This window comes from Cricetulus griseus, chromosome 2 (genome assembly GCF_003668045.3).
Source record: "Cricetulus griseus strain 17A/GY chromosome 2, alternate assembly CriGri-PICRH-1.0, whole genome shotgun sequence".
In the NCBI taxonomy this organism is placed as follows: Eukaryota; Metazoa; Chordata; class Mammalia; order Rodentia; family Cricetidae; genus Cricetulus; species Cricetulus griseus.
This window is the reverse complement of record NC_048595.1, coordinates 279,468,991-279,482,611: the sequence shown is the minus strand read 5'-3', so window position 1 is coordinate 279,482,611 and position 13,621 is coordinate 279,468,991. Positions and strand designations below refer to the sequence as shown.

Below are 13,621 nucleotides of genomic sequence, written 5' to 3'. Positions count from 1 at the left end.
ATAACTGTTAGGGAAATGAAAACCAGAAACACAAATGCATTTCATGGAAAACACATTTCACGGCAATTATCAAGAAATTAGAAAAAAAGTGTTGGTGAGAAAGAAAACTTGGAACCCCTGGACACTGCAGACAGTAGTGTATCATGGTTCCGTTACTGTGAAACACATACTGAAGTTGTCAGAAAGTTAAACGCAGTTATTGAGAATTTAACCATATCTTTAACTCCACAGAACTGAAAGCAGATGCGGTAGCCTAATGTTTTTATCAACACTGTTCACAATAGCTAAAGGGTGGGGATGACCCAATTGTCTATCAACAGAAGAATGGGTAAACTAAACACAGCGTAACATACCGTGGTAGAACAGCATATATCTGTGGTGCTGAGATCACACAGATACAGGATGAACAAACACAAACATGGAGCGGTTCCACTTCTAAGAGACACAAAGCACAGTGGTGGTTGCCAGGGCCTGGGAGTGGAAGCAACGATTGCTCAATGGCTGAAATTTCTGTGTGGGAAGATATGAAGCCTCTGGAAGTGGATCATGGTCCACAATATGAACATACTCACTAAAGCTGAACTGAACACTAAAAGATGGTTCATGTGCTAGCACTGTTTGCTATGCATACTGAAACATGATTTAAAAATGAAATCCAAGAAAGCCGACCTGGGATTCTGACTTAGCCGAGACACCACCAGGTAAAGACGTCTATGGAAAGAGACCTTAGGAAGAAATGCAAAGGTTGAACCAGCTCAGGCCTGACCCTCATCAGCACAGGCGGTCAAGATGCTCAGGAACATGGACTCACATTGCAGGTGGATGAGCCATCCAGTGTCGGATAGGAGCCATCGGGCCAGTCCGCAGGGTCCAATGCAGCTGACTGCCGGTGCTGGGCCTCATATTCCTTCAGCTGCAGCAAGAACAAAACAAAAGAAATAACACATGAAATAATGGCCATGTACTGCCTACCGCACAGCAGAAATCACTTATAACTTCTCCATGTTAATTGTGACTAGGTGACCCATGACCATCCAAAGCTACACCTTCTAGAAGCACAAGAAGAAAATATGAAAACTTGCCTACAGGTTTTAAATCAGACCAATAGACACAGCAGGCTTGGTATGCTGTTCCAAAAGAAACCTTGATTTCCACACAACCATCCTCACAGCATCAAAACTCACCTTCCCTGGGTGTAATCAAGTTTGAAACCAGGAACTTTCTACAGTCTAGTTCTGCATATATAGATCCAAAAGCATGTAGAGGAGATCAGAGATATCTGAATCACAGAGGGGGAATGCCTGGAACCAATTTTTAGAAATGTCAGAGCAGAGCTGGGGATGTAGCTCAAATAGTAGAGTGTTTGCCTAGCATGCACAGTCCCGGGGTTCAATCCCCAGGATCACACAAGCTGTGTGTGGAGGTGTGTGCCTGTCATCCCAGCATAGTTAGGTAGAGGCACCCAGGGGGCCTTGACTTTATCATTCAAGGCTGGGGCATTCTACCCGTCAATTTTATCACATAGCAAATATAAGTTGGTTTACTAGGGACCCTGAACACGGGGAGGGAATAACTAAGACAATAAAACCTTCAGAGCTGCTGAAAGTGTAAGCTTAGAAACTCAGGGCTTTGGTTTTAACGAAAAACAAAATAAATACAGAAAGGAAATGAAATATTCTAGAAAAAGGGAGCAAATATAGCAAGACCAAATAGATGCTCTTTCAGAATGCTGTGTGCGAGGCGGTCCACAGAGGTTTGCAAATGGCACAAAGGGGTCACAATCGACTACTTCAGAAACCTAAGCTGTCACTGCATTGAGACACCATTGAAATGTAGGCTTCAGATCCAATTTAAGAGTTGACCATACTATGTTCCATGAAGCAAGCAAGTTAAATACAGAAATAACATGACATCGTGTGATTACCAGCGCTGTGGGATATGGCAAAGTCATCACCCAAAACACAAGTTTCCTGGTGTTACTGAAAACTAGGAATGTCTCTGTTACATATATTATGTGGGAGGAGGTAGGAGCACTGACTAGAGAGTAAAGACCTAGATAGAGAGACCAAATGCCACTGGTCCTCTGGGATGGGTTAATGAACCCCTCTGTTTCATCCTCTCCTCTGGGACAACAGGGAAGACACTGAATCCATCTCAGAGGCTCGCTACTACAATCAAAGGGATGCAGCAAAGCCAGAAGGAAAGCCCTCAGCACACACCTATGCAACAGTTAGACATATAGCACTGTGACTTCCACCCTTGTGGCTTCAGGTAAACACAGAGCTCACATAAAAAGCCTGAGGATTCTGCTATCACTAGCAATAATCATTTTAATCTTTGACACACTATCAGGTACATATATATACACTATCCTCACATTTATAGTATACTAATATGTGGGACTGATCCTTCCATCTGGATACATGGTTTCTGAAATGCTAAAGTCTCCTTGAATGCTGGGATGAAATGTCAAGTGGAAAGGGATTATTGTGAGACTGTCAGTTTTGTCCAGGTCTCTACTCCATTCTTATACTCAATCTTAGCCTTGACTCTCAGGAGTCACTAAGTAACCTTAAGATTTAACTAAAACAAAAAGCAAATTCCTAGCCGGACAACCATAAGCTGACAAGCCTTTTGATCTGAGGACCTTATTTTTGACTCACACAGATGTAGACCTCTGTGGTCAGATAGGTAAATATGAGAGTTAGTAACTAAGCTATGGTATGGGTATCAGTTTGAGTTTTAAAATTTATATTTTTAAGAAAGTAAGACTGCTACATCAAATGATGAAGCCCTCAAGTTTCCTTTCCAAAGTCAGTCTCAGTCCTTTCCCTTACATGACTCGCTCACTTTTCTTTCTTTCTTTCTTTCTTTCTTTCTTTCTCTCTCTCTTTCTTTTTCTTTCCCTCCCTCCCCTCCCTCCCTCCTTCCTTCCTTTCTTCTCCCTCCCTCCCTCCCTTCTGTAATGGTCAGCGTTAACTGCCAATTCACAGGATGTAGAATCGTCTGGGATGTGGATTACTGGGCATGTCTGTGGGTGATTATCTTAAATACATTAACAATGTGGAGAGGGGACCAGGAGGGGTGGTTCAATAGTTAAGAGCACTTGTTGGTGGCTCAGAGAGTCCGAGTTTGATTCCTAGCAGACACATCAGGTGTCTTACAACCACATGTAACTCCTGCTCCGGGAGATGAAACTCCATCCTCTGGCTATCATGTACACATGTGACATATACTCACACAGACACATATGCATAAATAATAAAATGGAAATAAAATCTTCTAAAAAGAATAATGTGGGAAGGCCCATCTTAACTATGGGAGCACCTCCTGGGCAGGTGGTCCTGAGCACTATAATTTTCAGAAAGCAAGCTTAAATGTGTGTTCCACTATCCCACAGGCTTGGGTCCCAGAAAAAAAATAAAGTGGAGAAAGTGAGCTAACCAGCATAAATGTTCATGGCTGTCTCATTCCTAGCTATGGATGCAATGTGACTGCTGTGGAATAACCCTTCTGTGTTCTGTGTTGCTCTCATTATTAATAAAGAGTTGATTGGTTGATAGTTAGACAGGATTTTGGGGGCTGAGAGAATGCTGGGAAGAAGGAGGGTAGAGTCTAAGGAGTTGCAAGAGACACAGAGAGAAGCAAGATGAACGTACAGTATTGAAAGAAAGTACTGCTATGGGACAGAGGGTAGATAAGAAATATGGGTTTATTTAAAATGTAAGAGTTAGCTAGTAACAAGCCTGAGCTACTAACTGAGAATTTATAATTAATATTAAGTCTCTCTGTTGGTTATTTGGGAGAGGCTGCCAAGACACAGAGAGATTCTGCCTACATGTGCCCATTCTCCTCAAGCTTCTACTATCACGACCACATCCCCCCACTGGTAGAGTGATGAACTGAACCCTGGAGCTGTGAGCCATTCCCTAAACTAGTTTTGCCAAGTAATTTGGCAAAGTATTGGCAAAACACCAATACAGATGTTTTATTATACAGGGTGGAAAGCTTGCATCCAGCAAATAGAATTCGGTAAGAATCTCATTTAACCAAGTTGATAAAGTGGATACCTGATGACCACTAAAATATCATCACTATATTCCTTTGGGAGTTGAGGATGTAGTTGGTGGTAGAAGCAGTCCAAAACATACATGAGGCCTTGATGCCTGCTAATAGATATATACAGAGGTGTGCATGTGCGTGCGCACCCACCCACCCACACACACCCACACACACCCACACACACACCCACCCACACCCCCCCCACACACACACACACACACTGTAGCTATTAGATTCCTATAGCCTCTGATGGCCCCAAGTATTTTTTTCAGCTGGTGTTCACAGGTGTAAACTACATGCCCACAGTCTTACCCTAGCGAGCGCTTCTTCAATGGTGATCATTTTCTCTTTGACCATCATCATTAGCTGAATCCGCTCCTCATCGCTCATCGTTATCTCACTTGCCACATAGCCCACATCTTCTCCTGGGGATTAAAGACAGATAAATTCGGATGAGAGATGAAGAAGCAGGCCTCTAGCCTGGAAGCCCCCCATCTTGGGTGAGGGAGGGACTTTTCTCAGGTGCACTGTCTACCTTGCATGCTAGGGAGGAAGCAGAGGGATGTAGAACCAAGCTGCTTCCCCGGAAGCCAAAAGCTCATCTGTTTGGGAAGTGTGTTCTAGGAACTTGTGCTAGTTACCACAAAAGCAATTCCTCCAAAATGACCAGAACTTTTGAGACAGGCTTTCTAGACATGGTAAAAATAAATAAATAAATAAATAAATAAATAAATAAATAAATAAATAAAAAGTTGACACGTAATTTTCTTGTTACAGGTGGACCAGGAATCTCATCTAAACACCCAACTTGATGAGACAAGCATTCCGAGGCTTCTATGGGTTGGACATTCTCTGTATTTTACATGTGAAATATGAATGAGAAGAACATACATTTGTGTGAGAGCACCCTCTGCTGTGACAGGAGGTCAGGCCACAGAACCAAGCCTGCTAAGCCTGATTCAACTGTCTTTCCCTACTGAGTTATCTGGTGAATCTCTAAGTTACTGAGTGATCGCACAGAATAAACACATGAATAAGGCCACATGCTAAGCATGTCAACCTCATGAAAGACAGGTACTACAGGTATTTATATCTGAAAGAACTGCAGTCACAGGGTCTGCAGAATGTGAGAGGTAGCCAACATCTGACTTAGAGCTGAAGGCCACCAGAACTACACAGGAAAAGCTTTCTCCCATTGACTCATGCTAAAGCCTTTCCCCACAAAGAAAACACTGCCTGCCATTCCTCTTATTTGAGCTCCGTTGGCCAGTTGTATCTTTGGTCAGCAAGTGGGAAAGGACTCGGGGACAGCAGGCTAACACACACACACCAGGAGGAGGCCACACTGTCAGCCTCGCTCTGTTTCCTCTCCCCCAGCTTCTTCCAACATACTTTGGTGGCTTCTGCCATCACCAGGACCTCAGCCAAGGCTTCATATACTCTTGGTGAGCAGGGACAGACTAAGGAAGCTATCTGAAGGCTCACAGGGAACCTCAGTAGAGGAACCTCGCTTGTGACTTGTGTTCCCCATGCTTCTACACTTTGTTTCCATTTTGTAATCAATCAGTTCAGAGGTGGCCCTCAAGTCCCTGGGGACACTCATCCACTTGTGGAAAAATGGAAGGGTGCACTGGATACAGAAATAGAAGCCTAATGTTTTGATCCATTTTGCTAACTGTGTTGAGTGTCACAGAGCTGGCTGGGTGTTTCACAGTGGCATGTGAAATGGTGAACTGCTGACTCCCTCTCTCCCCCTCTCTCTCTCCCCCTCCCTCCCTCCCTCCCTTCCTCTCTCCCTGTTCCTCCCTCCCTCCTTCTCTCTCTCCCTCCCTCTCTCCCTGACTCTATCACTTATTTTTATTAATGTCTGTATGTCTGTTTCTGTACATATGAATGCCAAATGTGGCTGCTCATAGAGTCCAGAAAAGAACATCAGATTCCTGGGGCTGGAGTTACACACAATGTGAGCTGCCTGACATGTATACTGGGAACCAAACTCTGGTCCTTTGGAAGAGCAGCAAGTGTTCTTAACCCCTGAGCCTTCTCTCCAGCTCTGCCTTCTCTCTTCATGGCTTTCTAAGTGAGACTTTGTCAGAATGTGATGTTTATTTGGAAGCACAAATGATTCTGGGTCTCTACCAAAAGGGAAAGCTGCGCGCATTGAAAAAGTACTCCCTCAAAGTGGGACAACTAAGAAAAATAATCACATGAGAGCTGTCAGAAAAATCAGGTGTGCAGCTGAGGAAGCTAATGCCCAGGGCCAAAAATCTTGTTTCTGGCTGGGAGTAACTGGGGAGACTTCTCCCTGGGAGAGGTCATGTTATTGTGTAAAAGGCAAACAGGCAGTGTCAGTGGTGGACTGTAAAACACGTTCATTTATTGATAACCCCATTCAGTCTGGCATGAATGTGGAAGTAGATGTGGCCTGGTTTCCTCTGTGAATACTGGGGAAACGTAAATTACATAACCCGGCCTCCAGGGATGGACATATTTATTTGCTATCTAAACAAAAACAAAGGCGAGGCCTGGAGAAAGGGCAGAACTCCCTTCACAGAGCAGCTGGGTAAATTCTCATGATGTCAGACCCGCAGAGGGTTTCCAGGGGCAACAACTCCATAACTGTCCCTTGTCACACAGCAAGAAGCTCAGAAGAATGTAAAGGCTCCAAGGGAGGGTATGCACTCAAGGGTCCAAAACTAACAAACTCGAAGATTCCCTTGACCTTCTGAGGTCTGTGCTTGGCGGGCTTGAGAGAAAAGCAGACATGGTCTCTGTTGTCAGAGGACTACCGGTTCCTCCATCTTGTTCTCTTAGAGTTCAAGAACTTCATGGGGTCAAAATCTTGAAGTCGTGGAAGGAATGTTGGAATAGTTGACTATTTTGCAGGCACATGCAATGAGTTATTCCTAATTGTCAAGTCCATTTAAATTGGGGGCCAAGACTTCTGATTATTCTGAAACCACAAGGACCCCATGGTCCGTGGCCCCATCACTGTACCTTTTGAAGTCTGTCTCATTATTCCTTTTTGGTTCTTTCGAAAATTCTGCCAGAAGTACTTATTTTTCTTCTTCCAGTCTCCTTTTCCTTTAAGAAAGAAACAAAGGAAGGAGACAGAGAAAGAGAGAATGAGAAAAGCAGTAAATTCACTGATAACAAAAGTAGTCTCTTGCTTACAATGTCAAAGCTTGAACGAACACTCTGATTTCACAAAAAGACAGTTCTTCAGTTTGTGAAAGACTGTGAAATAGCTATGAAGTTGTTTAAAAGAAATGCAAATTTGCTACTAGGAAAAAAAAAAAAAAAAAAAAAAGGCCTAACAGGGTTAAGAAAAGAAATGCAGGCACATCAAAAGGGCAGGCTGCGCAGCGTTCTTGTCCTCACTTTGATGTTTGTTTAGCCAGTACGCCTCTTTCCGCCTTATACTGTGGTGCATCCCTTTCTCTTTGGTTGCCGCCACAATTATTTCCACTTCACCACAAATAGAAGGCTTGCAGAGGTTCACTTTGTTTTGTTCCTTCTGTTTACCCACCATTGCTTCATTTGTCTTATTCCAAATTTAATGAGGAAAACCAGAAGGCTGTTATGCTCAGCCTGGTTCCTATGGTGTTTGGTGACATGGGTCCATAGCACAGGTAAGAAGCAATCCCTGTCTCTCTAATGTTTAGGCTTCTTGGTGACCAACCTACAGACTGACAAGGTCACAAAGACAAGAAAAAACAATTCTGTCCTGCTGTGACATCTCCTAACTCAGTCTCTGTCTAATCTCCCACCCAGCTCAGACTAGGACTGGGTGACTCACCAGTAAAAATAAATTTGTCATCGATAGATACTTAAAAAAAAAAAAAAAAGTTAGGGTTTTAGTATCATTGACAATACAAAATACCTTTTAAAATGTAAACAGAGAGGCTGGAAGACAGCTCAGTCATTGAAGAGACTGTTTTATAAACATGAGAAGCCAAGTTCAGCCTCCCAAAACCCATGACAGCAAAGCTAGACATGGCGGTACATAGAGTCCCAGCACAGAACAGGGAGAAACAGGAAGGTCCTTTGTGTCTTATGGGCCAGCCACCCTTGTGATTTGGTATGTTTCAGGCCAATGAGAAACTTTTGTCTCAAATAACAAAGGTGTTGTGCATATGCATGTGCGCGCGCACACACACACACACACCCACACACATCAAAAATTGTAAAAGGCAAACATAAGGGAGGACAATCAGTGAATGGGAAAAGGCAGTTCTTTATTCTTTAAGAAGAAAAGGCAGTGGCACCATGGCTGTCACTGTGCTGATGTGGCACGCCCAGAGCAGTAGCTCTGTCTCCACTTGGTGGCTGTCTGGTTGCCCTGTGGCCACTAGAAACAAGGCCCAGAAAAGCGGCGGCTTCTACAGTCTAGACTGGCGGTGCCAAGCAATGATGCATGGTGTAGCCATGTGGAACTCCATCTCTGGTGCTCCCAAGCTAGCAAGGGTGTCATTTGTCAAAACAGGATGTCCTCGTTTAAATGCTGACAGCCCTAGAGGCCTGGGAATGAAATCCAAGCCCTTCTGCCTTCGACTGCCTAGGTTCTCAGGTCCTCAAGGTTAGTTTCGTGGACTCTGCTGCCTGTGAGTGACCCCAGAAAGCAGATGTCAGGAAGGAAGGGTGAAAGCCAACTGAGTGCCAGTCATTTGACTTCTTAAAGAGGAGTTTGAGGCTATAATGCATTTCTCTTCCTATAAGCTCTATTTCCTTCTTTCTCACATTCCATGCATGAAATGGAGATAATAAAAATAGCTAAATCTGGTCATCACTTACAATACCCAAGCACTTTGCTATTTAACAGCTTAGTTCATTTAAGTCTTGCTCATGCTCCTCCTCCTTCTTTTTAATAGTAACAAGGTCTTACCATGTATCTCAGCTGGCCTTGAACTTACTACCTTCCTGCCTCAGGCTTCCATGTGCTAAGCTCACATTTACATCCTACCATGGCCAGTGCTACTCCTAGGATATGTTCTCATTGTGTTCAGGAGGTGAGAAAAACAAGGCAGGGGAAGGTAGGTGTCCACCCAGGATTACAATAGCTGGGGTGGCATTCATGATTCAAACCCTGGCAGGCAAACTGGAGAGCCTACCTCGTATCCTTTGTCCTTCGCTACATCAAGGGTAGGTCTTATAATCAAGGATATATAATATATATATAATGCCTTGAATGCATATTATTCATCTAAACATTCCAAATTGAAGAGTTTATCTGAGGACATCATCAGAGATGCAAACTGAAGGAATTTTCTGATAGTGACATGTGTTTGTGACAGAAGAAATTATCAGCAATAAATATCCAGCAAAGAGGCTTGATCAATGAGCTTATGGCACATTCGATATGATGCAGAAGTAAACCTCTTAAGGCTAAGAATATTTATCAAGTGAAAAATACTCATAAACTGTCCCATTTTGAAGAGCCATAAAACAGTATGTCAACTATGGTGGTACTTGTATTTTCAAAAGAACAATTCCAAGAAGGAAGGAAGGAAGGAAGGAAAGAAAGAAAGAAAGAAAGAAAGAAAGAAAGAAAGAAAGAAAGAAAGAAAGAGCAGCACATCAAATACCAGGGCTGGAGAGACAGCTCGGGCAGTGGAGTGCTTGGTCTTTAGCATGTGGAGCTGAGCTTGGGTCCCCAGCACCCACCCACAATAAAAAGCAGCACACAGTGGTCTACAACCCTAATGCCAGGGAGGCAGTCAGGCAGGTTTCCGAAGAGTTTGCTGGCCCGCTGGTCTATCAGAACAGGTGGAGTTCCGGGTTCCATGAGAGTCCTCTCAAAAAGTAAGGTGGAAAGTGATTGAGGTATCCTAATGTGGACCTCAGTCTACATGCATATGTGGGTAGACACAAACACACACAGACACACAATGTTTGCTTACAGTGTTTGTTTCTGAATTGACAGATTTGGGGGCAACAAGATCTATAGCCTTACATGGCTATATATCTATCTTTTATAAACTATTAAAACAATCCAATTAAATATTTAAATCAAGGCAGTGATACTAACCTACACAGCCGTCTTCCGAGTTTGATTTATGAAGAGGGTACCTAGAAAAGAAAACAAAATGTATGCATATTACCAGAGGGCCTTGCTTTTATGGGATTTTCACTGACAATCTTCCTAACCAGTTGGACCCTGGACCAACAGTGCTTACTGGAGCCTGGGGAATTTTTACAGCGGGTCTTTTCGTACCTATCTGCTGAATTCCTGGGAAGTGGGTACCATTTGTCAACACTAATTACCAACCCAACTTAGGGCAGGACCTATATTTAAAAAGGAATATGGGCTTCACTAAAGACTGCTGAAGGATTGTTCATGTCTTCGAATTAATCACTAGTTAAGTTCCCACCATCTCGAAGTCTATAGGGTAAGCAGAAAAGAAAAAGTATATCATAAGGAACATATCAGCTCTATAGCACAAAGGCTGCCAGGGAGTTGCAAGGGCAACTGGAGAAAAGATCAGGGTAGGCTGAGGAGGAGACAAATGCCGTCAAAAGGAGACTGAATGCCCAAGCGGAGGGGTCACCATATGGAGCTCCTGCAGTCAGTGATATATACTGGCCTCAACTGGCAAGAGTGATAGTTGGTCTTCCCGGATCTTAATAAGGTTCAAAAATCAAGCCAGAAATCTGTGTTTTCATTTGTATGAGAGCTTCACGTTTTTAAGTCATGGCAAATTCTTGTTAAAATGGATCCAAGTTAATCACAGTTGATATTCCTGTTTCAGATCCCGCCTGTCAGCGCATGGCAGCTGATCTTGGTGTAAGCCCAAGTAACATGGAATGTGAGGCACAGTCTGAAACCAGCAAGTGAGCTGCTCCTCTAGACAGCTCTCAGATAACCCCACCATGCAGCATGAAGGCAGGGAAAGCAAGGCACAGTGATGTTACAGTAACATCAAGAGGGGCAGGGAGATGAGCAGAGGTCATCATTTGCTGGGGATAACATTCTAGAGAAGAAAGCCGGTGTCCTCAGGCATAGGCATGCCAAAGGGAGAGAAGAGAAAGAGCCTGCACCAGAACAGAAGTTGAGTGTGTAGAGAATTCACACCCAAATATTCTAAGTTCACTGCCAAAAAGGAAGATTAAAAAGGTGCTGGCTAAACACTGTAGCTACGACTATCTGGATGCTTAGAAAGCCAGTTGTGAGGCCAGGTACTGAGAGAGAACACTGAAAACAGTTGGGAGGCGTGTGGAAGGACGTCCAAACACCCAAGAGACCTTGTAGGTAAAGGGACCTCAAGAGTTTAAGGTGCAGAAGTGGGTACAGGGCCCCGGATGAGTGAGCCACTACTTAGGTGTGCAGACATGGATGCTGACTGGCGGCAGATGGGTACCCAGACCCTGAAAGCAACATAATGTCCCTTATCAGAGAGGAGAGAACTACTTCTGACTGGCACGAAGCCCTGAGAGATCTCCATGATAAAGTAAGAAAGGTACTAAAAACAGACAGGAGACACCATTGCAGAGGTCAAGAGCTAGGTGAAATACTACTCATTTCCCTTCTTACCACACAGCATGCATGAGTGTGCACACACAAACACATCCACACATACCCACAGTAAGGAAACTCACCTGATCACCAAACCACACCCTTCCAAAGAAAATCTAGAAGCTACTATTTTCCTTCCTCCTACCCACTGCAAAAATAAAAGCTTTAACTCATGTCTACTTGAAAGGCTTTCAAGTGGTGGCCATTTGAAGTCCTATATACATTCGGCCGATCTATATCTAGCAACATTACATGTAAGGGACGAGGGCATAGGTATGAAGAAATGAGTCTATTGTTAGAGAGGAAGTGGATTCAGGACGCATACAGGGACAGAGACATTTTTCAGTTGGTAGAGTGCCTGTCTAGTGTACAAAGGCCTGGGTTTGAGCCCATCACTGCATAACGCTGAAAGGTAGCTGGTGTTCTTTTGTAATGTCAGCACTTGGGAGGCGAAGGCAGGAGGGTCTCTGCTACATAGAGAGTTCAAGGCCAGTCTGGACTACATAAGATCCTGTCTCAAATAAAGAGAGGCAGACAAAGATAGGGGTGGGGTATGGTTGGCTTTGCTTGGACTGCAGAGGTCCAAGGAGATCACTAAAGCAGTTCCAGATGCATCTGTGAAAGTAGCCATGGATAATTAACTAAGGGAGAAAGGCTTACTCAGCTGGATATGGCTGACACCTTCCAATAGGTGGAAGCCTAGACAGACTACAAAGAGGGAAGGAGAAAGTCTTGATGGTCCAGGCATTTTTCTCTACCTACCAGACACTGTAGTGAACACTGCTCACTTCATACCACCTGCTCACCACACCGTGATATTCTATCTTGCCTCAGGCCCAAAGTAAACAAAACCATGAGCCCAGACAGATCCATTCTAAGTTGTTTTCTCTCTGGTCTTTGTCACAATGATGAAAAGTTGACTGTCACAGAAAGGGGGGAGGGGGGCAGGGTACGACATGCTCATGGCCACAGGTGAATTTTAACACCAACAAAGACTCTCAAGAGTGAGGCAAGGGCTAGCTGGCTGGAGAGGAAGGCAGGGAATATTTCAAAGAGGGAGTTGTCTTTGAATAAGAAAAATCTCCCTGTGTTGCATTTTTAACTCTAAGTCATAGTAACGTATGCCCACCCACTTGCTTCAACTGTCCTCCACCCCCCAAGTGCTAAATGTCCACTCAAACTGGAGGGGACAGCACATCTATTTTCACTTACCGAAAGGACTAGGAAGGTACTGACCCACTGCTAAGAATCAAGTGTATGAAATGTCCGCAGTGCTGGATAAAACCAACTACCAATGTGCTCAGAGCTTTGGAGAAATTCTTCCTTACATTAAAGAAATATTTTCTCAAGAAAATGGCCTGCAGGAATATTCGAGTCCTCTGATGACTGAGAGTAATAAATCTTAATGGGTTAAATGACTTTTAACTATCACTTGATTTATATTCCAATTTTACAGGAAGCTATGGTCCCCACAAGGGGAGGTGGTAATCTATTGTTCCATGGCCACAGGGCAGCCACCAGGTGACCTGCTGTGGCCATGTTGCCTCTTGAATGTATGCCTTTCCCTCTCTGGGTAGAATGAAGACAAATCATTTCAATCCTATCTTTGCAAAACCTAAAAGTTCCTTTCCAACCCAAAGCCATCCAAATGGAAATGTTTGATGCTATAAAAATGCTTCCAAATTTACCATTCCAGAGAAAAGCACATTCTCACTGCTACCTAGACATTACAACCCTATATAATCATAGGTTCCTCCCCAAAACACAGACTTATGGTCTTTTTGTTATTTTCATTCACTCTCTTTCAAATTATCACACACGTTAGGTAATTTCGTCCTCATGTTTGGCAGCATCCACATTTCTTGCATTTCCGCAGATCACCAGAAGATGGCACTGTTGACTCTTCCTTCAATTGTGATATAGAGCGTGGAATTTTGTTTTTAAATTTTCACAAGTTTATAACACTCAGACTGGTCAAAGTCAGTGTCTCCTGAGTGTGAGGCTCCTCAGATCATCACCTCTCAAAAGAGAAAAGTGACACTTTAT

General features: G+C 43.7%; 1 protein-coding gene across 3 annotated transcripts in view; it reads right to left on the bottom strand.

The window, feature by feature from the left end:
• Positions 1-13,621, bottom strand: part of LOC100763181 (sterile alpha motif domain-containing protein 5) — a 228,143-nt gene that overhangs the window by 58,664 nt on the left and 155,858 nt on the right. For all 3 annotated transcript variants that reach the window (XM_027402039.2, XM_027402037.2, XM_027402038.2), the window contains exons 5-8: positions 10,091-10,131; positions 7,060-7,146; positions 4,375-4,487; positions 812-913 (exon numbers count right to left, since the gene is read on the bottom strand). In XM_027402039.2, the coding sequence (XP_027257840.1) occupies positions 812-913; positions 4,375-4,487; positions 7,060-7,146; positions 10,091-10,131 (343 nt within the window). The remainder of the gene's footprint in view (positions 1-811; positions 914-4,374; positions 4,488-7,059; positions 7,147-10,090; positions 10,132-13,621) is intronic.